This window comes from Falco biarmicus, chromosome W (assembly GCF_023638135.1).
Source record: "Falco biarmicus isolate bFalBia1 chromosome W, bFalBia1.pri, whole genome shotgun sequence".
NCBI classification, from domain to species: domain Eukaryota; kingdom Metazoa; phylum Chordata; class Aves; order Falconiformes; family Falconidae; genus Falco; species Falco biarmicus.
Genome location: NC_079310.1, coordinates 19,535,409 through 19,561,764, shown reverse-complemented (window position 1 = coordinate 19,561,764; position 26,356 = coordinate 19,535,409). Strand labels below are relative to the sequence as shown.

The 26,356-nt window shown below is 41.6% G+C and overlaps 1 protein-coding gene across 3 annotated transcripts in view; it reads left to right on the top strand.

Annotated features, from left to right (window-relative positions):
* LOC130141976 (E3 ubiquitin-protein ligase KCMF1-like) overlaps window positions 1-26,356 on the top strand; it is a 52,487-nt gene that overhangs the window by 9,730 nt on the left and 16,401 nt on the right. For 2 of the 3 annotated variants that reach the window (XM_056323344.1, XM_056323343.1), the window contains exon 2: window positions 16,744-16,911. The exons of the other annotated variant lie outside the window; for it this stretch is intronic. In XM_056323344.1, the coding sequence (XP_056179319.1) occupies window positions 16,744-16,911 (168 nt within the window). The remainder of the gene's footprint in view (window positions 1-16,743; window positions 16,912-26,356) is intronic. 3 annotated transcript variants of the gene reach the window in all.

Below are 26,356 nucleotides of genomic sequence, written 5' to 3'. Positions count from 1 at the left end.
GGACACCTCTCTTGTTACTGGTTTCCACTTGGACATTGAGTCGTTGACATCTTATGTGCATCCTATGTTTTTAAAGAAGGTGCTAACTATTGGAGGTGTTTCATGTGAGGGTGAGCATTTCCTCACAGGCATCTGATGATGGTCTCAGCTCAGGAAAGACATGGACCTGTTGGAGTGGGCCCAGAGGAGGGGCACAAAAATAATCAGAGGGCTGGAACACCTCTCCTGTGAAGACAGGCTGAGAGAGTTTTGGTGGTTCAGCTTGGAGAGGGCTCCAGGGAGACCTTATTGCAGCCTTTCATTACTTAAAGGGAGTTTATAAGAAAGGTGGGGACAGACTTTTTTTAGTAGGGCCTGTAGCAATAGGACAAGGGACAATAGTTTTAAGCTAAAAGAGGGTAGATTCACAATAGATATAAGGAAGAATTTTTTTACAGTGAGGGTGGTGAAACAGTGGAACAAGTTTTCCAGAGAGGTTGTAGATGCCCCATCCCTGGAAACATTCAAGGTCAGGTTGGATGGGGTCTAAGCCACCTGACCTGGTTGGAGATGTCCCTGCTCATTGCAGGGGGTGTTGAACTTGATGACCTTTAAAGATCATCTCTTCCAACCCAAACCATTCTATGACATATTGGAGTGAGTCCAATGGGGGCCACCAAGACAGTTGGAGACTGGAGCATGTGATATGTGAAGAGAGACTGAACAAACCCAGATGTCTTGAAGAGAAGGCTCAGGGAGATCTCCTTGCTGTCTAAATACCTAATGGGAGGGAGTAGAGAAGATGGAGCCAGCCTCTTCTCAGAGGTGTGCAAGGATAGGACAAGAAGAAAGGGGCAATGAGTTGGAACATGTTAAATCCTGATTAGATATAAGGAGAAACCTTTTTCCCCATGAGGGTGGTTAAATGCTTGAACAGGGTCCCAGAGAGGTTGTGATATCCTCATCCTTGGAGGTATTCAAACCTCAACTGGGCAAGGCCCTGTGCAATCTGCTCTCATTGGCCCTACTTTGAGTAGGGGGTTAGACCAGAAACCTTCAGAAGTCCCTTCCACATAAGTTATTCTGATTGCATCAACTGTGATCCATAGGTCAGTGATGGCTCTTACCTTTACATATAACAATACTTTTTTGTCACTTGTTTTTACTAATTTCCTTGTGTTAGCGTACTGTTAGGGAGGAATGTTCAGGCACTTTGTTGAGAAATAGGTCTGAGGCATGTAAAAATGATTCAAGACTGGAAGGGGAACATACTGTGGTATATTTTAGATACTTCCTGTGTATGACAACAGGAAAGAAATTAGAAATTATGAATCGTGAAGCCAACGGGGTGACCCTTGCTTATGAGACCAAGAGAAAGCAAGATGGATGTGTGGTATGTCGGGCTGTGTATTTGGGGAAAGCACAAGCCAGTAGCTAAGAAGCACGTGCAGTGGTGAGTGAAAGAAGGGGAGGAGAAGAATGCAACAAGTTTAAAGCTTGACTGAAGTAGGCATGAAAGTTCTTGTACATTCTTTATTATAAAAGCCTCAAATCCCATATTAAAGACTACTTTCTCTATTGCTTTTCCTTGTAAGCAGTTGTAGTTTCTGTGGGTGTGTTATCTGACTGAAAAGAGGTTCTCTGTGAGGATGAGTGGGAGTGGTTGTGAAGTCATTCTCTTTGTTGTTTCCATTGTAAGACCATGTTTGAGAATTCCTGAAGGTAGAACATGGGTAATACTTAAATGATCCAGTGTAGGTTTTTTTCTTATGTTCTACTATAACATTTTTCAGTACACTTGTATTATTTTGGGTTTAAAGAAACCCTTATTTTTGCAAATCAGATCATTGTCTGGGTATGAGACCTGCTGAGAGTAGTCAAAAAGAAAGGCTTTCCTTATTGCCGTGCAGACTCTGGGGGATGGGGGGTGTGTGTGTGTTCTGCCTTCAGGGATATAGTACTCGGGATGCAGGGGAAGAGCATTTTGGTGTTGTGCAAGACTTAGTATGGGGTATTTAGGGGAAGGCCCAAAGGCAAGGGAAGGGAGGTATAGAGGTGAACTGGAGAGGAATAAGCATGGGAAAATAGTGGAATAAGGGGATAAAAGGCCCAGTCACGTGTAAACAGGTTGCTTATCATTACATTTGCCTGGCCATGCCCTGTGCTTGATCAACACAGTCTAACCTGTCTTATTAAACTCCCTATTTTTCCTAGGTGAGGAGTTTCTCTATTTTGTGTGCATGTGTGTGTATGGAGGTCTGAATGCCAGCAACTGGAGAAAGGGCCTCATAAGCCTGAGGTCCCAGCAACTGGAGTGCCTTCCAGTTGTTTGAGCGCATGTAATAGCCAGTAAACTTCAAGCCAGACTAGCCAGAAAGTAGGATGAGAGGCTTGTGAGCCAGGTATCGGAGAGGTGGTAAGTCTGGGTCAGTTACTGGCAAGGCTACAGGGTCTGAGACACAGCTACTGGCCATAAGTCCAGATGAGCTACCAGAGACACCTATTTGTGTGTGTCGAGCAGCTGGAAGACCAGGGGATCCAGGGGCCAGCTACTGGATACACTGTCTAAGGCCAGTTACTGGAGGAATCCACGGTATATGTGTGTGTAGGTGCATGAGGTCTGAGTACCCGCAGCTGGAGTGTGCCTGCATGCCTTGGGAGTTCGCATGCCTAGTTGCCAGGAATGGGGGAGACTAGGGATCTAGGGGCCATACTGTGTGTGTATATATATACGTATGTATTTTCCTTTAACAGGATTTCATCCTGATCAGCCAGAGAGAGGAACAGGTCATTGGTGCTGTTTGAGAGAGTGTTATCCCAAATCTGGGTTCTTTACCTGGTGTGCAAGAGCCAATCCACACACAGAGCCAAGATACTTGTTTATTGCATGTCTGCAGAGATGGGTGCTAGGTGGTAAATCCACAAAGCTAGCACACTTCTTAACGCATAGCAGAACTCTTTATACACTTTAAACAATTGTTTACAATTATGTTTAGTTGCACTTAATTCTCACTGGTTCTTATGAGCCTCGTCTCCATTTAAAGGTACAGTGGTTGGTGTTTTTTCCCACCCTGCATGTTCTGTGGGGAGGTGGCTTTGTCAGTAGGGGGCTCTCTTTGCTCGGGGGTGGATCTTTTACTATGCTAATTAGGATAGTTCTCACAGTTCCAGGAATTTACTGTTTGGTCTCCTTAAACTCAAGGAGAACCAAATGGTTATCTTGTGCCCCAGCTTGAGGTATTTATGGTGTCTGTTCCTTCTCCCAAGGCCGTGCTTAGTTAACTGCTTGTAAGGATTTAACTAACATCCTCTGTTTTTCAAATTCTTTCTTGTTTTTCACTATAGATATTTACTTCCCCCCCCCCCCCCTTTTTCTTTTTAAAAGTAAATAATTCTTATATCAAGAGTGCTGCTGCATTTTTCTGTCAGTGTTGATCTGTGTGGCTGGCTTTGTGTGTATGTATTGTAGCATGTGTGCCTATTTGGAAATACATGCTCACTCAGTCTTGCTACTCTGCACCTGGGGGTATGGCACTGTGGTAGCCTTGCCTTTACTGAGCTACCAGCTTCAGCACCTCCTAACAGAGTGTACCTTTTAAATAAATAGTAAATTTCCACATAACTGTGTGTAAAGGTAAGAGTTTACAAGGAAAATTCATTTGTACTGTTGCCAGATGGGTTAAATAATCAGTGGCTGAAAGAAAAAGCTTGGTTAAGTTTATAAAAGTATGAGTTAAGGTGAAGGTAGTCTGTCTGCTCAACTGAACCATACTATTTAATTCTCTGAAGCCTAAGCAGGTATATCACTTTGTTTCCATTGTTTGCTTTGCTTTCTCCTTTTTTGTCACTCTTCTGTGTGTGTTTTGTTGTGTGGATTAAGGCAAGTTCTTAAAAACCTTCAAAGATTTTCTTCAGAATGACAACCCTTAAGCCCCACAGGATTTGACAGACAACTTTCAGTCCTTATATTCCCCCCCCCCCCCCCCCCCCCCCCGTCTTCTCCCAAGTTGAATCTTTATTGTCCTTTTCACAACTACAAAAATCTCAGGACCTTGATCTCATGCTGTTAAGTAAGAAACTTCATCATTGATTTTAATGAGTGCAGGACTTGGATGCTGCTATTAATATTTTCTTGCACTTGTTATTGTTTAGAGCTCTCCTCAGTTCAAGTAATTTCTGTAGAATTCGTGTGCTGTTTACCAATTTCCAAACTAACAGAAATGTTAAGTAAGACCACACAGTGCCAATTCTTATGCTGCCATGTAAGTCTGTCTGTGCTGATACAATGCCTTGCTATTTACTTAAATTACTGTATTTATAGTAGTTTAGCAACCTTTCATGTGCTGGTGTTTGAAGACTACATTATCTTAATTGAAAGATAAGGCTACTGAGACAATGTCAGATATTTAATGAAAACAAAGTCTGCTTGATTAAAAGTCCTTGCATTGTCCGCTAAGTTTGTGTTTCTGTTTTATGAGATTATTAGGTATGAAAAAACTTTTATTGTAAATAAGTTTTGCTTACAGCTTATGACTTCTGTTATCTTCTAAATGTTTAGATAGGTATCTTCTAAAAATATTAGATTTAACCTAACTTTTTCTTAAATGCAAAGGTCTATCCATAGTCTGAATACAGGTATGTCTGTGTGCTGTAGGAGAGAGTGCTTCATTAATAGTTCTTTGAACTAACTCAGAGAAAAGTAGACTATAATCATAAAGAGACTGATTAGGGCATCAGGCATAAAGGATAAATTTTGGATGGTCAGTATTACTAATGTAGAGTTCTTTGCTTATTCAACTCTGAAAAACATGGTTTGTGTCTCTTGCAGTGTTTTCTGGAAGTTGTAAAGCTAGTGAAAAAATGTATCTAAGACAGCAAATAAAGTGTTACTCTTGGAGATTTCAGCAGTAGCTTTTCTCCAGTAATGTGAATTGAGCAATTGCATGTTGCTAAACAAATTAAAGCATTCTTGAGATGAAGTATTCTGCATCTGTTTTATCTAGATGAGTTGCCTGGGAATCCTATAAGCATTTTAAAATTATCATCTCCTCTATGGTTGCTTTCTGAATTTGACATAAGGGTGTCCAGTTTTTTGTCTGTTTTTCTCTCTAAGTGGATAGAAGCTTGCTCTTCACTAGAGCTGAGACTGGGAAGTATTCATCCTGGCTCGTCAGGAATATAGTTGTATTAGATTGAATGATTTATTTTTTTTTTGAGGGGGGTGGGGTGGTGGTGGTGTCAAATGCTGTCTAGAGAGCAGGTCCTGTTTTCAAGTGTCGAACTAGAGGAGTCTCCGATTCATGTGCTTGGTGCCCCAGAGGTATACTTGAAAAGCTGAAAGCATCTGCAGATTTGCATGTGAATCTTTAGAACTGATTTATTTTATTGGCATACTGAGAGAGTGTATATGTTTAGTATTGGCAGAAACTGATCCACCTAAAGTGTTTTGATATAGAACCTGTTCTGGTCTACTTCAGTATAAATGGGTAATGTTTACAAATACTTCTCTGGGTTAAAATATATTGTATCCTCTCAGTGGCTTGGTTCTTATGATAATCAACTTGATAACATCAGTAGTTTAGTGATTTGTGGGATTGGGGAGGGGACACAAAGTTCAGTGAATTTAATCACTTGTTTGAATATAACCTTGTATTGAATAAATTTTTAAAAAAATAAACTGCATTCTCTGGGTCTACTAGTAATCTATGTTATGACATCCACCTAGGATTGTAAGAAATCTTTGGCCAACAGACTGTTCCACCTAGAGTGGTAGTGAAACTGCTTCACTGATTTAAAAGGGGAAAATTAAGCACTTTGTGTTTATACTCGGATTGCAATCTTAGGCCTTGTAGCATTGGTGTTAGTTGTGGCATGCCCTCTCCTGGTATGATAGATGTACTCAGCGATTCTTTTTGCTTCAGTTCTCACTGGCAATCTCTCTCTCTTCCCACGTTTCAAGCCCCTGAATCTCAAAGCAGGGATGGGGAACACCCCCACCCCCCATCGCAAGGAAAGATCAAGTTTAAGACTGTCTGAGTAGCCTGAATATATGCAAGTCCATGAGACCCAATGCGATGATGTATTCCAGTGTACTGAGAGAACTGGCTGATGTAGTTGCCAAGCCACTCTCCATCATATTTGAAGTGTCACAGCAGTAAAGTGAAGTCCTCAGTGACCAGAGAAAAAGGGAAACATCATGCCCATTTTTAAAAATGGTAAAAAGGAGGACCCTGGGAACTACCAACCAGTCAGCCTCACCTCTGTGCCTGGTGAGATCATGGAACAGATCCTCCTGGAAGACATGTCAAGGCACATGGAAGGCAGAGAGGTGATAAGAGACAGCCAACATAGCTTCAGCAAGGGCAAATTGTGCCTGACTAATCTCATGGCCTTCTATGATGGAGGAACTGCATCAGTGGACAAGGGAAGAGCTATGGATGTCATCTATCTAGTCTTTTGTAAGGCCTTTGATGTGGTCCCCCACAACATTCTTGCCTCTAAACTGGAGGGAGGTGGATATCACTGATGGACTCTTAAATAGATAAGGAATTGGCTGGATGTCTGCATCCAAAGAATTTCAGTCAATGGTTCAATGTCCAATTGGAAACCAGTAATGAGTGGTGTCCCTCAAGGGTCTGTACTGGGACCAGTACTATTTAATATCTTTATTAATGACACAGTGTGATTGAATGCACCCTCAGCAAGTTTGCAGATGACACCAAGCTGAGTGCTGCAGCTGATTCACTAGAGGAAAGGGATGCCATCCAGAGGGACCTTGACAGGCTTGAGAAGTGGGCCCATGTGAACCTCGTGAAGTTCAACAAGGCCAAGTGCAAGGTCCTGTACCCGGTCAGGGCAATCCACAGTATCAGGACAGACTGGGGCTGAATGGATTGAGAGCAGCCCTGCAAAGGAGGATTTGAGGATATACTGGTGGATGAAAAATTGGACGTGAGCTGACATTGTGTGCTTGCAGTCCAGAAAGCCAACTGTATCCTGTGCTGTATCAAAAGAAATGTGATGAGCAGGTTGAGGGAGGTGATATCTGTGTGTCCTGTTGTGTCCCATCCTGTGTGTCATCATCCTGCCCCCCCCCCCCCCCCAAAAAAAAAAAAAAACCAAAACAAACCCACACCCATAAAAATCATTGCTGCTTTTTTTTGCAAGAGCTGATATATGTGTTGGGAAGTCCAGGAAAAAAAAAATTATACGTTCATGTTTAAGATACTGCTGTAGAAAACCAACTGTACCTCTGCCACATGTCTATTGTACAGTGTCAGGCAAGTCAAACTTTATTGGGTGCTTATTAATCACTTGTTACTTGCTTTCTAGATAACTTGTACTTTTTATGTCTAACTTCTGGATTCTGGGGGGTGAAAGTGAAGTGAAACAACTCCTTTTAACCTTGTGTTTACACCCATATGTATTATGAGCAGAGCTGAAACTCATGCTCATATCTTTACAATAGGGTCAGACAGCTATCAGATACTGTAGCAGTGGACTCCACAAGTTTGATAACTGAGAGAGAACAAGATCTGGGGATCTGCTTCTACTCCAGGTTAGGATGTGGGAGAGAAAAGGAGTCTCATTTGGAGAATAACTCCTCTTCTGCCAGTCTGGCCTGGTACAGGCCTGGTTTTCTTCTTCCTTTCTATTCAACTATAATTCTACCTTGCCTTTGGCTGCAGCCTCAGTCTTACAAATTCATTTTGGAAACACTTTAGTCAGGTTACTTCCTTTTCCGTGCTGCTGTACAATGATGTTGCGTGTTGAAATTCAGTAGTATTCTTGTATGTAATTCCATTAGTCTTTGAGAAGGATCAACCTGCTTAGCACTCTGTATAAGTTACAAAGAAAAGTTTAGATAACTGGCACTTCTCTTCTGGAGAAGAGATGAGTGTTAGGCTAGTTTTGTATGTATGTTGGATACCTAAAGGATTTGGTAATTCTTTCTTAGTGTATTAATGTAGGAAGGACTGTAATCAAGTTACAGGCCAGAAGGCTAGTTCTTGAATGCTTAACTGGAATGTTATAGGGGAACTACCCACAAACATTGCAGTACTTCAGTGTCCTGTTAAAACGAAAGGGTTTTAGTCTAAATTTTTTTTCTAACCTTGAGATATTGTTCTGTATCCACAGCTAAATCTTGCTGTCCTCGCTGAGCTTTCTTAGCCAGGAACATTTTGTACTTGAATATCAGATGCAGCTTTCATGTCCATTTTAAGTAGGTTTTATAGTGATTGGGGGATAATGTCAGTCACTTCTCACAAGTAACAAGCACTAGGACAAGAGAAAATAGCCTCAAGTTGCACCAGGGGAGGTTTAGATTGGATATTAGGAAAAATTTCTTCACCAAAAGGGTTTTCAAGCATTGGAACAGGCTGCCCAGGAAAGTGGTTAACTTGGGAGTGTTAGTAGCTAGTTTCATTGTGTCCAACCATTAACCTAAGTTCTAGTTCTGACTTAGTTTTTTGATAAGTGAAGCTTGCACTGCTTTATAATTTTGGCAGCTTAGATCTTGAGCTTTTCACTTCAGATGACAATTCATGTTAGAGACATCTTTACTGTGCTTTGAAAATATCCTTCATGTGGCTGCTTTTAAGTCATGCCAATTGAAATAGAATCATTTAGGCTGGAAAAGACCCTTAAGATTGAGTTCAACTGTTAACAGTACCAAGTCCACCACTAAACCATGTCTACAAGTCTTTTAAATACCTCCAGGGATGGTGACTCAATCACCCCGCTTGCTACTTGGGAGAAGAGACTGACCCCCACCTGTCTACAACCTCCTTTCAGGTAGAGAGCAATAAAGTCCCCCCTGAGCCTCCTTTTCTCAAGACTAAACCCCAGTTCCCTCAACTGCTCCTCATAAGACTTGTGCTCCAGACACTTCACCAGCTTCATTGCCCTTTTCTGGACACACTCCATCCTCTACATCTCCCTTGAAGTTAGGGGCCCAAAACTGAACACAGTACTGGAGGTGTGGCCTTGCTGGCGTCCATGCTGAGTACAGCGGGATGATCACTTCCCTAGTCTTGCTGGCCACGCTGTTTTAGATACAAGCCAGGATGCTATTGGCCTACTTGGCCACACTGCTGGCTCATGTTCAGCCAGTTGTCAACCAGCAGCCCCAGGTCCTTTTCCACCAGGCAGCTTTCTAGCCACTCATCCCCAAGCCTGTAGCATTGCATGGAATTATGAGCCAAGTGCAGGACCTGGCACTTCTCCTTGTTGAACCTCATACAATTGGCCTTGGCCCATTGGTCCAGGCTGTCCAGGCTCCTCTGCAGAACCTTCCTATCCTCAAGTAGATCAACACTCCCACCCAACTTGGTGTCATCTGCAAACTTACTGAGGGTGCACTCAATCCCCTCATCTAGATTGTCAATAAAGTTATCGAACAGAACTGGACCCAATACTAAGTCCAGGGAACACCACTTGTGACTGGTCACCAGCTGGATGTAACTCTTAAACTGGCTGGATGGCCAGGCCCAGTTTACTCTGTGAAGAGTACACCTGTCCAAGCCATGAGCAGCCAGTTTCTCCAGGAAAATGCTATGGGAGACTGTGTCAAAGGCTTTACTAAAATCCAGGTAAGCAACATCCACAGCCTTTCCCTCATCCACTAGGTGAGTCACCTCGTCATAGAAGATCAGGTTTGTCAAGCAGGATGTGCCTTTCATAAACCCATGCTGACTGGGCCTGATCACCTGGTTGTCCTGTACATGCTGCGTGATGGCACTCAAGATGATCTGCTCCATAACCTTCCCTGGCACCAAGGTCAGACTGGCAGGCCTGTAGTTCCCTGGATCCTCCTTTTTGCCCTTCTTGTAGATGGGTATCACATTAGCTAACCTCTAGTCTTCTGGGACCTCCCTGGTTAGCCAGGAGTGTTGATATGAAATGATAGAGAGTGGCTCAGTGAGCACTTTTACCAGCTCCCTCAGTACCCTTGGGTGGATCTGATCCAGCCCCATAGACTTGCGTGTGTCTAAGAAGTGATGTAGCAGTTTGCTAACAGTTTCCCCCTTGGGTTTTGGGTGCTTCATTCTGTATTCCAGCTCAGGGGACTGGGTGCCCTGAGAACAACTGCTGTTACTGTTAAAGACCGAGGCAAAGGCAACATTAAGTACTTCAGCCTTTTCCTCATCCTTTGTCACTATACCCCCTGCATCTAATAAAGAATGGAGTTTCTCCTTAGCCCTCCTTATGTTGCTAATGTATTTGTAGGAATGTATTTTTTTTTTTGGTATCTTTTATGGCAGTAGCCACATGAAGTTCTAATTGGGCTTTAGCCTTTCTAATTTTCTCCCTGTGTAACCTTACAATTTCCTATAGTCCTCCTGAGCTGCCTGCCCCTTCTTCCAAAGGTCATAAGTTCTCTTTTTTTTTTTTTTTTTTTTTTTTTTTTTTTCCCCCCCCCTTAGTTCCAGCCAGAGCTCTCTGTTCAGCCAGGCTGGTAGTCTTCCCTGCCAGCAGGTCTCTGGCATGTGGGGAGGGCCTGCTCCTGCACCTTTGAGATTTCCTTCTTCAACAGTGTTCAGCCTTCCTGGACTCCTTTATCCTTCAGACTGCCTCCCAAGGGACTCTATCAGCTAGGGTCCTAAACAGGCCAAAGTCTGCCCTTGAAGTCCAAGGTAGCAGTTCTGCTAAGCTCTCTCCTTTTCTGAGAATCAAAACCAGCAATTTCACGATCACTATGCCCAAGACAGCCTCTAACAATCATATCACCCACAGGTCCTTCTCTGTTCACAAAAAAAACAGATCCAGCGGGGCATCTCCCCTACTTGGCTCACTTATCAGCTGTGTCAGGAAGTTATCTTCCACACACTCCAGGAACCTCCTAGACTGTTTCCCTTCCACTGTATTGTATTTCCAGCGGACATCTGGTAAGTTGAAGTCCCCCATAAGAACAAGGGTTAGAAATCATAAGACTTCTCCCAGCTGCTTATAGAATATTTCATCTGCCTCTTTATCCTGGTTGGGTGATTTATAACAGACTCCCACCATGATATCTGCCTTGTTGGCCTTTCCCCTGATTCTTACTCATAAACACTCAACCCTTTCATCACCATTGTCAAGCTCTAGACAGTCAAAACTCTCCCTAAATAGAGGGCTACCCCATTGCCTCTCCTTCCTTGCCTATCTCTTCTAAAGAGCTTATAGCCATCCATTGCAACACTCCAGTCATGCAAGTCATCCCACCATGTTTCTGCAATTGCAACTTCATCATAGTTTTCTAGCTTCACAGTGGCTTTCAACTCCTCCTGTTTGTTGCCCATGCTGCATGCATTGGTGTATATGCAATTTGGTTGGGCTATTGGCCCTGCCACCTTTTTAGGGGGAGAAGCCCAATGTGACCACTCAGGTACTTCTGTGGTTTCTATTGCATCAATAACCCTTGTGTCTTTTCTGCCATGGGGATCTCCATCTGCTACTGATATGATTAGGGTGCTGTGTGTATTAGTATAAGGACATTTCAAATGTGCTCCAGTGTACTCAGCACATCAGGGAGCAGGCTGAATGATCTCACTAGCCCACTGTCCCTCAAATATTGGCATGCTGCTCCATGGCTTATCTCTAGTGAACCTTGTTTTATGCCTTTCCCCCATAAAATCTAGTTTAAGGTGCTCTCAATGAGCTCTTCTAACTCTTGTGCAAAGATCCTTTTCCCCCCTTTGAGAAAGGTATACTTCATCCATTGCCAGCAGGTCTGGTGTCATATAGATCAACCCATGATAAAAACCAGCAAAATTCTGCTGGTGATACCATGCTTGGAGCCAGATATTGATCAGCTGGGCCTTTCTGTTTCTCCCAGCATTATTCCCTGCAACTAGAAGGATAGAGGGGGGAAAAAAAATAAATGTACTTTTGCTACTGATCCCATAACCAGTTGTCCCAAGGCCCAGAAGTTTCTTTTGATTGTCTTTGGATCTCCTATTGCCACTTTGACACTACCTACATGAAAAAGCATTAACGGATAATAATGAGGGCTGTACCAGGGTAGGAAGTTTTCTCATCACACCTTTAACCTGGGCCCCAGGGAGACAGCAGACTTCCCTAAGAAATTAGGCTTTCTGTTCCTCTCAAAAGAGGCTCTCCTATGACAGTGACTCATCTTTTTTTATGGAATTGGTTTTGACATGGTGCATAGGCTGACTTAACCTTGGTGACACCTCCATGCTAGATGAACCCTCATCCTTGTAATTGTTCGGTTCCACTTGCATAGCCTTATACTTATTATGCAGGGGCACCTGGGAAGGTAAAGGTAGTCACAGAGGAGACATGCCTGCTGCACCAGGCAGGAACTTGTCACCATTGCCTTCTATCCCTTAAGTCACTGCAATGTGCTGGGTGGAAAGAGGACAGGGAACTCTGTATCATCTGTCCTGGGGAAGGTAAGGTGCAGTTCCAGTAGCTTATCTCCTCAGACTCCCTGATACTTCTCAACCTACTTGCCTCCTCCCAGAGCTCTGCCATTAAGCAGAGGAGTTCTTCTACCTGGGTGCACCTCCCACAGCTGTGCTCACTACTGCTCTCTGGTACTGTCATAAGAGTAGTGCACACCCTGCAGTCTGATACCTGCGTAGAGCTGCGATGGAAAACACGGTGCTGTCTGGGAAGTTGTGGCAGGTGCAGAGTTTAGAGAGGATATGGCCTTCTGCCAGCTAGATACCATTGCTCCCTGGCGTGGCCAGCAGAGTTACAGCACCCTTCTGTGCAAACTGCTATGCCACACCCTGTTTCCCTGCCCTGGTCACTAGTGTTTCCTAGGGGCCTCTATTATACATATGGGGGCAGCCTGGGGGCTTGGCTGCTATTACTCCTGGCATAGCTCAGGTTTCATCAGCTGCTATTGCTGGCTCCTGGTGGGTCTCTTCACTCCCCTGACATTTCCCTAGTTCAGATCCCCCCCCAATGCTAGAGTGACTGTTTTACCAATAGACTGGGTCAGTACAAAGGATGTAGAAGCCTAATTAAAGAAGCGAGTTTGTCTTTACTTATGTTTAAAGCAATAGAATAGTAAGTGAAATAATACAGCAAGAATAAAACAAGGTAGTGTACCTAGTCATTATTGCATATGACAGACTATAGCAGTTAAGAAAGATACATCGCTAATTGCCCTAATACTTTACCATCATCCAGATCCACAGTTGCTGGGGAGCCCTAGTTACAGCAAGGATTTGGAGAACCTTTCCCAGCAATTGGGAGATTTCTAAAGTCACTGTAAGAGTGTCTAGCTTTTATGCTGTTGAATAAACAAGCTCACCTAATTTCAGATGCGGAAACATCTGGTTTCACTCTCCTCTTGGATCCCACCAAAGCCTGGCCCAGGGAGGAACCAAGGGAGTTTCCCTTATCTACTTGATTTTAACCACTGGTTTGCAAACAAGGCCATATATCTGGTTTCGTAGCCTTGACTACCTACATCTAAGCAAGGAAGGATGCGCTATATCTTTGCTAGTGATTATATTCTAAGCTACATCTTTCACTAATGATCATGCATATTTTGCTAATGATTGGATACTAAATATATATATAACATTCACTTGGTGGGCTCATCTAGAGGTCAGCTTTGGCTCAGGGCCTGTTGTTCAGGCCTCAGTACTTCAGTGAGCCACTGCAGATCATGCCAGCACTGGTGCTGCTCACCTTGGTGACCATAAACTATGTCTTTTAATTTGATTGTAAGGGGATGAGGTATTACTCCTTACTTTGTAACTGTTATTTATTCTAATTAAAATCTTATTTTTCTTAGGTATACATTCTGAGTAGGAAGTAATTGGAGCTTAATGTCTTCAAGTAAAGAGTGCTGCTTTAAACGGATGTGTTATCTTTAACTGTTTTATATTTACGTCGAAGTGTTGTTTTTACTTTGTCCGCTAGTTAAGTGGAATTCAATATTTCTGTGCTTTTCCTATGAAATACTGAAACAGGATAGAGCTAGTCTTGGATAAGACTGACAAAGGAAGCAAGTTATTTAAAACTTTGTCTTGGACTGATATCCTCGAAATGCTATTCCTGAGGTCTTTTGATAAGCCTGAAGTCTTGCATATCCTGTGAGAGTTGAATGTGAAATTTTCAATGTTATTTTTACCCATTCCTAATATTATCTTGATTGTCCATAGTATTTAGGGAAGCAAAATGGAAAAGTCTTTTACTGTTCAGAGAGAAAACAAGTTATTTCTGTTTATTCAAGGCTACTAATTTTTTTGATTTGGATGTTCAGGTTATCTTATTAGATTTCACACCCGAGTTTTGTTTGTAGGTTTAAAAAATAATCCCAATGTGAGGTGGCATTTGAACCCTAATATTATTCTAGTACTAGTTTCCTTTTCTTGATGTTAGGTTAGATGTTGATCTTAATAAATATTTCTCTCTTCTGTTTGCTTTTATTGGGGATTAACCAAATGTTATAGTATAAGAATAAGTTATATTTGATTGGGAAGATGAAAATAAATATGGAACTATATATATAATTAATATGATAGTATTAAGCATGTTGCACATAAAATGCTTGTGTGATAACTTCTTCTTTGAAATTTTCAGCCATGATAGAGGTGAAAAATGTGGTTAACTTGACATACCAGAATAGTGAGTCCAATGTGTTAAAGGAAAGCACCTTTTTTTAATTATTATTAATTTTTATTCATGGGACTGTTATGCATCTCTTGACTTGTCCATAAATTCAAAATGCTTACCTGTAGAAATTTATTGATATTACTAAGAAAGGAATACTGCTGACAATGCCTTTAGGAGTGAGGTTTGATCATTAAAAGGTATAATGTATTGAGAATCTTTAGGTTTTTAGCTCAATGCTACCCTTTAGTGTAATACTGTTGCATTAAAAAGCTAGCACATTTTTGTCCATCAGCAACAAGTTTTTTAACTAGACCTGGTAGGCCTAGTTATTCTGATTGTGAGGAGAGGCTACACTGGTATAAATGTCATTATTTGGGCCTCTTTATCAGTCTGCACGTGGGTTTTTTGTATTGATAATTGATACTAGAAAAACTGAAAAAGTCTTTGTTCTTTAATGTAAAATGTATCAAAAACTTTATTTTTAAATAAACTGGATTATTTCTCTTCTGTCATCGTTTCCATAAGGTCATTCTGGAGAAGATGCATGAGAACAGTTTCCATTGAATAGGAATTAATTTTAAAAGCTTTTTAAAAGTCACTAACATGTCATGTAAATCAGAACTTTGTGAAGAATCTGAATTCTTTTCACAACGACTTTCTTTGTTCCCTGCTTATAATGGAACCCTTAATGAGTGTGTGTTTTTCATCAAAACTTGAGATTAATATGGATGCATCCAGTTCAATTTAGCATTGTTATCTTTCTGTGTGTGTGTGGCTTTGTTTTGTGGGTTTTTTTAAGGGGCAGAGAGCCAAACTTCTAAAATGTTAATTAACACAGTTATAGGTTAAAAAGAACAGTTGAACTTATATGGCTTTTTTTTTTTTTTTTCTTGACGCTTTCCTCTCCTGTTACATTAAAGGATATGAAAGTAGTGTGTTATGCCATCTGCTGTCAGGTTATCAAAATGAAAACATAGTAATTCAGAGTGAAGAAATACTAGCATGGAGAGATGTTGAGATAATTCTCTATGTAATTTAATTTTGTCTTCTGAACCTGATGTTGCAAGTAGTAGTGGTGATTTGTGTTAATACTAAATTTTTATCTGATTGTAGAATTTATAGTTAGGAAATGATCATTGGGATATTTGCAGTTTTTGAGACCTTGTTGATCTTCCTCTACTGATCCTCTTGGAGTCAATGTCAGTGCTTTCTTCCAATAATTTGTTTCTATAACATATTTTGCATTTGCACTGAACTATGAAAAGCTTGTTTAAATTGATCCTGAAAGAGGACTTCAATCAAAATATCGCATGTGTTGTATGTACACGCTAGTTATTTTCATGAAGGCCCTTAATTTACTACTGCTAGTGAAAGAAGTTGTGGGCCTTGACAGATGAAAAGATGACGATGCTTCTTTTGTCTTTATCTAAATTAACAGCAGAGAGCTGAAATGACACAGAGAAAAATCTAAAAACCTTCAGAAGATAATGAAGCCTTTTCCTGATACAGGCAGTGTGACTGATTTACATGCAAAGATTGAACTTCCAAAAGGAAGAAGCTGAAGAGCTGATGCAACATAAAATTAAGATGTATTTAAAGTTGTTCTGTACTTCAAAATAGAATATCCAAATTTCTGCTCCCAGATATGTATATGTTGTGAAAAATGGTTGTGGTATTCTTCAGAATTGAACTATTAGAAAGTATAAAAATAAACACAAAAGCCAGTAAGGGATGGTGTTATGTGGTGGTGGTGTGTGTTCTTGTGCAGCTTCTGGGATGGTCTGCTGTGGCCTTTTTCTTTGCTCGTTTTCACAAAACTTTCAGATCAACCACTGTACTATTTAACCTTGAGAGTGTTTTGAACCAAGCTTCCAAAGGCCGGGGGGGGGGGGGGGGGGGGGGGGGGAAGTGGTTAAAAAGAAATTATAGCCTAACCAATTATAATTTTGAGTGCTTGACTGTTTGGCTTGGGTTTTTTTTTACTTTGAGTTTGACTTTCACTTTGGATGATTATTGCCTTTTTAAAGATATAAATATGCTTAAAATTGAATGTTATTGTGCATCAGCTGCATAAAAGCTTCTCGGCTGAATTCCATTTGTTGTTGGGGGGCAATAGCAACAAATCTAGATCATTAAAACAATGTGAAATTATTGTTTTCAAGCAATTATCTTTGTTCACAGGTGTCAGTTGTGATGCATGTTTAAAAGGAAATTTTCGAGGTCGCAGATACAAGTGTTTAATTTGCTATGATTACGATTTGTGTGCGACTTGTTATGAAAGTGGTGCAACAACAACAAGGCATACAACTGACCATCCAATGCAGTGCATACTAACAAGAGTAGATTTTGGTAAGTAATAATTTAATTCATATTAGAGCTGTTTGCAGTGGTTAAAAACTTGTATTTTTGTTTCACTGCTTTAGGAACTTTTTTCCCCAAATAGCATGCTGAAAATAATAGCAAGTTCCTGTCTCTGTGATAAAAAGCTTGTTTTCTCTTTGGTTCTAGCATCTGAAATCAGCTTTACTCTTTTGGATTAAGTGTTTTGGCACACAGCAAATTATCAGACTGTTAGATATCTATCTGACAAAAAGGATTACTCCTAAGTTAACTTCCACTACAAAAGGTGCAACAAAACTACATGCACACCCCTGCCCCCTTCCCTCAATATGTTGTACCAGAAAGTACCATGGTGAAGAAGAGAAATAGTGGCGAGAGTTTGGGGAAAATGCTGTTTTCTAGTTACATCGGGGGATGTTAATGCAGCAGGGGTGGTAGGCTGTACTGACTGTGGAAGACTAATGGCAAGGGCTAGGAAGTAATAGTCTTATTTGCCGTTTTCCCTGAGTTGTTTCTATTGTGTCATATTTATAACACCAGTGTTGTCATTCAGGAGGTATTTCCATAGCAGATCTTTGCATTAAGATGTTTTTGACGTTGGATGCTTATTTCTTTTTATACCTGTTTTAAGCCTGCATGGGTAATTTTTATTAAAAACTGTTTGCAGTGATTCAAACTATGTTAGTTTTGAAGTTTTTCAGCGCTCTTTTTTTTTTTTAATCAAAAAGGTAAAAAAATTGAATATACACATTATGCTCCTTCCTATATGCATTTAAAGCTCAGAACAGCTGAATATGCCAATATACAGTTGCTTTCTCAGAGCTCTCTGAGCAGAGAATTCTCATTCACATGTAATTCTCAAGTACCTGCTTTCCCTAAGCCTGCCTTGTAATGACTTTGAAATCTGTGCTCTGAGAATCTAGAGTTTGGAAGGACAATTCTAAATATACAAATATAATTTTGAAAATCATATAATTTAAGTTTCTAGATATTTCTTCTTGGGCTTCACTTTTTTGCTTATTCATGAGGTAAAAATATTTGTGCAACAATCTATATTAATTCAATTTTCTGGTCACTATTTGAGATGTATGGTTCAGATTTATTTGTCCCCTGATGACAGTTATTCTTGCATGTTACATATAAGGTTAAATGGCAGCATCATCATAAACATTAAGTGTACGTGATTCATAGGGAAAAGAGGACTGACGTATGCTTGCTACGAAGCCATAAGTTAACAATCAGTGTTAAAAGTTTGAATGTTGCAATAAATTTTCCCATTGTATTGGTGGGAAGGACTTTTAAAAGTTAAAGTGACTAATCATGTGAATGTTCTGTGCATCTAGAAAACATTTTGTTTCTTGGAAACCTCAATATTTTTCTTTGAAAGACTCTAAACACACCTTTGGATTAGAGTGTGTTGCTGATGTACCCCTCATGGGGTTTTTAAAATTATAAGTGGACAAGTTGAACGGGGGGTATTCCCTGAACAACTGACCCCAGACAGCTGATTGCAAGAGACAGCAAGGGGTGGAGCCTGCACTGCTGGAGACTTAAGCAGGTGAAAATAATTGGCCCAGCTGATTGCAACCCAGGAGCATATGTATTCCCAGCAGGCAGGCACGTGGCAAAAAGCAGTGTCCTCTGCTTCTCCTGAGCTTCTAGCACCTAGTAAAACCAGCGCATCCACAGAGACAGAGCTCCTGTTCAAACATGCAATTGTCCAGGTTTCTGGCAGTGGGATATGTGAAGGGATATTCCTAGAGGTAGAAAGTGATTGCAAGCAAGACTGGGGGGTGTATGACCAGACTGAGGAACTGCTCTGCTTGGTGGCCGAGCAGCAGGAGGAGGTGAGTAGACTGAGGAGTATTCGAGAGTCTGAGAGGGGGATTGATCAATGGAGCTGTACTCTGTCATTTCTGATGCATAGAAACCAACTTAGCGTGGCTGTTATGGAGGCAGGTCCTGGATCTGCTTTGTGCCAGGAGGAAGAACAAACAGGGTGAACCGGAAGGCATTGGTATTAGTGAGACTTGGTGGAATGAGTTCCACAATTGGAGTATTGGAATGGACAGGGCTACAGGCTGTTCAGGAGGAATAGGCGGGGCAGGTGAGGTGGAGGTGTCACACTATATATGTAGAGGAGAGGCTTGAATATACAGCCCTTTCAGTTAGTGATGATGTGGTTGAGAACCTCTAGGTAAGGATTAGGGGGAAGGAAAACAAAACAGATGTTGCTGTGGGTGTCTACTATTGATCGCCCAGCCAAGATATTGGCACTGGTGAGTTACTCTATAAGCAATTAGGAGAAATCTCTGGATCATAGCTCTTCTTATGGGAGACTTCAACTTCCCAGACATCAACTGGGAATACCATACTGCTGTGATGAGCAGGTCTTGAAAATTCTTGAAGTTTATAGGAGAGAACTTGTCACAGGTACTCAGTGACCAATTAGGAAAGATGCCCTCCTAGACTTGTTATTTATGTACAGAGAAGGACTCGTGGGGGATGTGATGGTAGGTGGCTGTCTTGGCCACAGTGACTGCAAAATGGTTGAGTTTAAAATTTTCAGTGTAATGAGAAAAAAGGACAGCAGAGTTGCCACCCTGGACTTCAGGAGAGCAAACTTTGAGCTATTCAGGGAGCAGTGTCCCCAGGAAATCTGCTTTTGAGGGCTTAGGAGCCCACAAGTGCTGCTCAGTCTTTAAGAGCCACCTTTTAGAAGCACGGGAGCAGGCAATTCCACTGTGTAGAAAGTCAAGCAGGCAGGGCAGAAGATCAGCTTGGCTAAACAGGGAACTCCTCGTAGAGCTCAAGAGGAAAAAGAAATTGTATGATCTCTGGAAGTGAGGTCAGGCTTTGCAGGAAGATTACAGAGCTGTGGTTCATATATGCAGGGAGAAGACATGAAAGGTCAAAGCTCAACTGGAGTTTAAAATGGCCAGTGTTGCTTCAAACAACAAAAAAAGGCTTTTTCAAGTATGTTAATAGCAAGAGGCGGTCTAAAGAAAACATTGGACCGATACTTGTTGAAGACGGTCACCTGACAAATAAGGATGAAGAAAAGGCAGAGGCATTCAATGCGTGCTTTCCCCCCCCCCCCCCCCCCCTCGGTCTTTAATAATACTGATAGACCTTGGCCAATGTTATTCCAATCTACAAGAAGGGCATGAGGGAAGACCCAGGGAACTACAGACCTGTTGGTCTAACCTCAGTACCTGGAAAAATTATGCAGAAAATTATACTGAGTACTACTGAAAGGTATTTAAAGAACAATGCAATCATCAAGCACAGTCAACATGGGTTCACAAAGGGAAAGTCCCGTTTCAAGAATCTGATATCCTTCTACGTTAAGGTCACCTGCCTAGTGGATGAAGGAAAGGCGGTGGATGTAGTTCTTCTGGATTTTAGTGAAGCTTTTGATACTGCCCCTCACAGCATCCTTCTGGACGAGTTTTCCAACTGTGGGATGAGCATGCGCTGGGTGAAGAACTGGCTGAACGGCAGGGCTCAAAGGGTTGTAGTGAATGGGGCTACATCTGGCTGGTGACTGGTCACCAGCGGTGTTCCTCAGGGCTTAATTCTAGGGCCAGTTCTGTTTAATATTTTTATCAACTATCTGGATGCAGGAGTTGAATGCAGCATTAGCAAGTTTGCTGATGATACTGAACTGGGGGGTGCTGTTGATTCTCTTGAGGGACAAGAGGCCTTGCAGAGGGATCTAGATAGATTGGAGCATTGGGCTATGATTAATGGGAAGAAATTTCACAAGAACACATGTCCAATTCTGTGCCTGGGACAGAGTAATGCTGGGCACAAGTTGGGAGAGGAATGGCTGGAGAGTGACCCTGCAGAAAGGGATGTGGAGGTGCTGGTTGACAGGAGGCTCAATATGAATCAGCAGCGTGCCCTGGCAGCCAAGAGAGCAAACCGCATTGTGGGGTACGTTAAACACAGCATAACCAGCAGGTCAAAGGAGGTGATTATCCTGCTGTACTCGGCTGTAATCTTGCTGTATTCAGCATTGGTGCGACCTCACCTTGAGTTCTGCGTGCAGTTCTGGGCTCCACAATTTAAGAAGGATGTGAAGGTCCTTGAATGCATCCAGAGGAGGGCAACAAAGCTGGTGAAAAGGCTGGAAGGCACGTCCTATGAGGAGCAGCTAAGGACTTTGGAGAAAAGGAGGCTGAGGGGCAACCTCATTGTTCCCTACAGCTTCCTGAGGAGGGGAAGTGAAGAGGGAGGTGCTGATCTCTTTTCCCTGGGGTCCAGTGTTAGCATGCATGGGAATGGTTCAAAGCTGTGCCAGGGGAGGTTCAGTCTTGACTTTAGGAAACATTTCTTTGCTGAGAGTGTGGTCAAACACTGGAACAGGCTTCCTAGAGAGGTGGTTGATGCCCTATGCCTGTCAGTGTTTAAGAGGCATTTGGACAATGTCCTTAATAACATGCTGTAACATTTGGTCAGCCCTGAAGTAGTCAGGCAGTTGGACTACATGATGATTGTAGGTCCTTTCCAACTGAAATAATCTATTCGATTCTATTCTAAGTCTTTATGAACAAACAAGCCAGGAAGGTGGAAGAAACTTTGCAGTGAAGTAGGGACGGGGGCTGATCTGAAATGTTTTTAGGACCACTTACAAATTGTTTGGTTTCTATGGAGTATAGGAGATGTTTCTGTAGTTTGTCAGAAGAATTTAAAATATTCTTCTAGTGTTTTCATGTAGCTTATACTTGAACACTGTTCCCTTAGAATTGGTGATAGTAAAAGAAGAAAATGCTGAAGCTCAGCCCTTCAACAAGACTTTTTGTTTTATTAAACCTGGAACAGCATGAGAGGAAAGCACGTCACTGTATTCTGAACTGCAACAAGGGCTAATGGCAGAGAAAGCCAAAGTACAGTTCACCTTGTTGATTTATGCACCAATTTAAAATAAAGAATGTTTATAAATGTCTTTCTGCTTAGGCTTTAGGAAGGTTTATGACTTCATTCTGGAAATACTTATGCCTTACCTTACATTCCATACAGGATTGTAATATAAGAAAGTATGTACAGTGTGGTTAAAAATTGGATGCATAGAGAAAGTGTAGTAAGTTTTTTAAGGGTGTTGTATAAATAAGGAGGTAATGTGATTTAGAGGAACATAGAGGTATTTAGTAGATAATGAAAAAATATAATTAATGCTGCAGTTAGTCTAAATTTGTTTCAGAGTTGTCAGGTTAGTTGTTCTAGTGAAACTAAAAATAATTAACCAAAGATGTACAAGAAGGTTAAAAGAAAACATCCTGAAGGGAAACATCAGCAGTATAAAACTAAATGGAAAAAAAGATGGAACTGGACAGAGATGTCACTTGCTGTCTATGGAAGTATGGGTGGGAAACATAAGAATAAAGAACACTGGGAGGAAAACACCTGAAGTAAAAACAGAGTGGAAGACTGAAGACTTAACGGAGGTAGATGTGTGGCTACTAGAATACCTTTCTATTGACAAAAATGAGAATTGTTGCTTGCAGTCAGATTTGAATAAAATATGTAAGGTTGTGCGTGTGTGGAGACTGTTTTAATGGGAATAAGCTCATTGTGGTGGTTATTAGTTGATGGAGTTGGGGAGTGGACAGTAGGCAAGATGGTGAACACTTTATTTTGTGGTAAAGAGGGAGGCAGGAGACTATATATATATATATATTTTATTGCAAAACTGAAAGCTCAGAGGAGGCCAGTACCACCCACCCACCCCACCCCCTTTAAACATGGGGGGGAAGATATGTCATAGAGATGATATGTTCAAGATTCATCTGTAGTTGGTGATGAAGATGGACCTAAGGGAAGGACCTAAGTATCTCTGCTTCCATTCAGCATGCTAACCAGTAGGCAGCATTGTCTCTGTATAGAAAGTGGAGAGACTGTACTGGTAATCTGTGCTTGAAACCTTGTTAAAGTTATGGGTTGTGATGGGGCAGTGAACCAAGTAGATTCTCCTAGGTGTCAGGAATAGCTTGGGACATCTAATGAAATTACTGTGCAGTTGTATAACTCTGTAAGAGTCAGTGCAGCTGGCTCCAAGACAGACTCACCACTGGCCAAAGCTGAGCTAATCAGCAGTGTCAGTGGTGTCTCTGTGATAACATGTTTAAGAAAGGGTAAAAAACACTGTGCAGCGGTTGGGAGAGAGGAGTGAGAACAATGTGAGAGAAACAACCCTGCAGACACCAAGGTTGGTGAAGAAGGAGGGGGACAAGGTACTCCAGGCTCTGGAGCAGAGGTTCCCCTGCAGTCCATGGAGGACCACATCAGAGCAGATACCACACTGCAGCCTGTGGAGGACCACACACTGGAGCAGGCTCCTGGCAGGAACTGCAGCCAGTGAAGAGCCTATGTAGGAACAGGTTTCTCTGGCAGGATCTGTGGCCCATGGAGAATCTGTGCTGGAGCAGTCTGTTCCTGAAGGACTGTACCCTATGGAAAAGGACCCATGTTGGAGCAGTTTGTGAAGGACTGAATCCTGTGGGAGGGACCCTACACTGGAGCAGGGGAAGAGCATGAGGAGGTATTAGTGGCAGAGATGAAGTGTTACAAACTGACTGCGACCCCCCATCACCCTGCACTGCTTTGGGGGAAGGAGGTACAAGAACTATGAATGAAGTTGAGCCTAGGAAGAGGAGGAGGAGGAGGGTGGCGGGGGGGGATGGGTTTTTAGTTTTGTCTTTATTCCTTACCATCCTACTCTATTTTTAATTGGCAATAAATTATTTTCCCCGTGTAAGAGTCTGTTTCACCCATGACAATAACTGGTAAGCAATCTCCCATCTTTATCTCAACTCACAAGCTTTTTCATCTTATTTCCTCCCCATGTCCTGTTGAAGAGGAGGAGAGTGAGTGGCTTGGTGGGTACTTGGTGGCCAGCCAAGGTCAATTACTACAGTGCATAGGAGCTTTAAAATGCTGTGAAATATATACTAATGACAGGTTGCTGGAGGAGCTTTAGTTGTGTGTCATGGTTTAACCCCAGCCAGCAACCATGTACCACGCAGCTGCTTGCTTGCTCCCCCCCCCACCCGGAGGGGCGGGGAGGAGAATTGGAAAGGAATGTAAAACTTGGGGCTTGAGAGAAATTATTCAGTTGTTCTTAAACAGAATAAAAAAGAAAGAACATCAATAATATAAATAACAATAATAATAAGTTACAATGGAAAGGGGGGGAAAAGGATAAAACCCAAAGGAAAAGGGAGAAAGGAAAACAAGTGATGCACAGCACCACCTGCTGACCGATGCCCAGCCAGTCCCTGAGCAACGATCTCCGGGCCCCAGCTAACACCCCAAATTTATATACCAAGCATGAAGTCCTATGGTATGGAATACCTCTTTGGCTGGTTCAGGTCAGCTGACCTGGCTGTGTCCCCTCCCAGTTTCTTGTGCCCCTCCAGCACTCTGGCTGGCAAGGCCCAAGAAACCGAAAAGTCCTTAACTTAGTATAAACATTACCCAGCAACAACTAAAAATATCAGTGTGTTACCAACATTGTTCTCACATCAGAGCTAAAGTATAGCACTGTACTAGCTACTAAGAAAAAAGTTAACTCCGTTCCAGATGAAACCAGGACGTCATGGCCTTGAATTTCCAGAGACTTTGATCAGTATAGGAACTCATGTGAGACTTGGAAATGAATAAGCAGCACCTAGTGATTTCCAGCTTCACCCATGTTTGTGTTTATGAGCCTAGTTGGCTCACTAGTACCGTAAGTCAATGCACAATCTAGTATTTCTTCTGAATGAGGAAGGTGGAATTATGAATGATGACAGTTGTATTGTTTTTCAGTTCCTAGAGTGATGCTGGGAAAAGATACTTGTTAGACATGGTTTAAAATGCTGAATGGGCACAAACATTGGTATGCTGTCATAGCAAAGGACAGAAAGCATTGCAATAGGTCTACTTTAAGAATAGGGATGTGCATGTCTAGTAGTCTATAGAAATTATACTTTTTGCTAGAGCAGCATAGAAGTTCAGAGCAGACTTTCCAGTTTCCATGTTCCTGAAAAAGAATTGTTGACAGTGAGCCACAAACTCTATATTTGAAGCTGTTAGGATGCTTGATTTGTATTATGTGGAAGCATGTTATTTCCTCACTATCCCTGCCATTTTCAAGGGGTTAGACTAGGCAAAGAAAGTAATATGATTTTCCTGGAAAATTGTATTAAGAGCTTATATTGTGTTACTTCTGTTCACATCCCCAGTGTAAATTCAGCTCAGGTGCTTATAGGGTACAAGATCAAAACCCTCCAGCTACCTTTTGCGAAAACATGAACTGTGTACATGAAGTTAAGCTTTAAAATGCCAAGTCTGAGGTCTGGATAAATTGACTAGAATTCAGCTTGAGGCTTTACCAGTCTTAAACTATTAGATGATGATCCATTTAGTCATGCATGTCTTGCTAAGTCAGTTAGTGACAGCTGTGTTGGCAGTGTTAGACGTTGACAGCTGGGCATCAAATCAAATCCTTTGTAATCTGCATCATCACCTCAGTGTGTTCATGGCTTTGGTATGTGGTATCAACAACAGAATGTCCAGCAGAGTGTTTCTGATTCTCAAGTAGTTAGCCCAGCAAGCACTACTTAGCTCTGTAGCTGAACACTGAGAAACTGATGAATTTGTATGAAGAAAACCAGAGATTGTGCTGTTTCTTGCTATTACTATACTCTGAGATATTTCAAAAAGGTTGAAATATTGATGTGCTATATGGAAGCAATTGGCAACTTTTTCCAGACTTTGCTTTAGCAGAAACTAAAAAACACAGAATCTTTATAGCTAGAAAATGTGAAGCAAAACGGAAGATGCAGTAGCTTTAAGAGTAATACTGTTCTGATTAATGAAGCTTATTGATCACTGTTAAAGTACCACCTCAAGAAAAAAAAAAGGGAGGGAAAAAAGATTGTCAGCATTAATTTTCTTTAACTTTTTAGTTCAAATATTAGTGTGAAATCAGCATATTACTTGTATAATATTAACATTTTTAGTTTATGCATATTAAATTGAAATTAAGTTGTACTTTATGAAAATAAGTGTTATTAAAATTACTCTGGTTTCTGTGTACTTTCTTAAAGTAATATGTCTCCTCTGTCTACAAGGGCAAATTGTTACATTGAGTTCTGAATCAGCTTCTTGAAATACTGGTTTTGTCGAAGGAATGCTAGTGTATTTCTGAATGAGTGCCAGGAGGTTTGCAACTAGAGGGAAGAATATGCTAGCTCTGTGGTTGATGAAGCAAAATTGTTCTTTTACTTCCCCATTGAGATTGTCAAACATCCTAAAGCCATTTCCTTTAGGAAACACTATAGTTTCCAAATACTCTTAGGCTCGAAATCTAATTTAGTATGCCATCAAGTCCCCTTTAGAGAACATTCTGAGCCTAAGCATCGTCTTAGTGCTCTTCCTCTGTAAGCAGTGAAGGAAAAATTTCCTG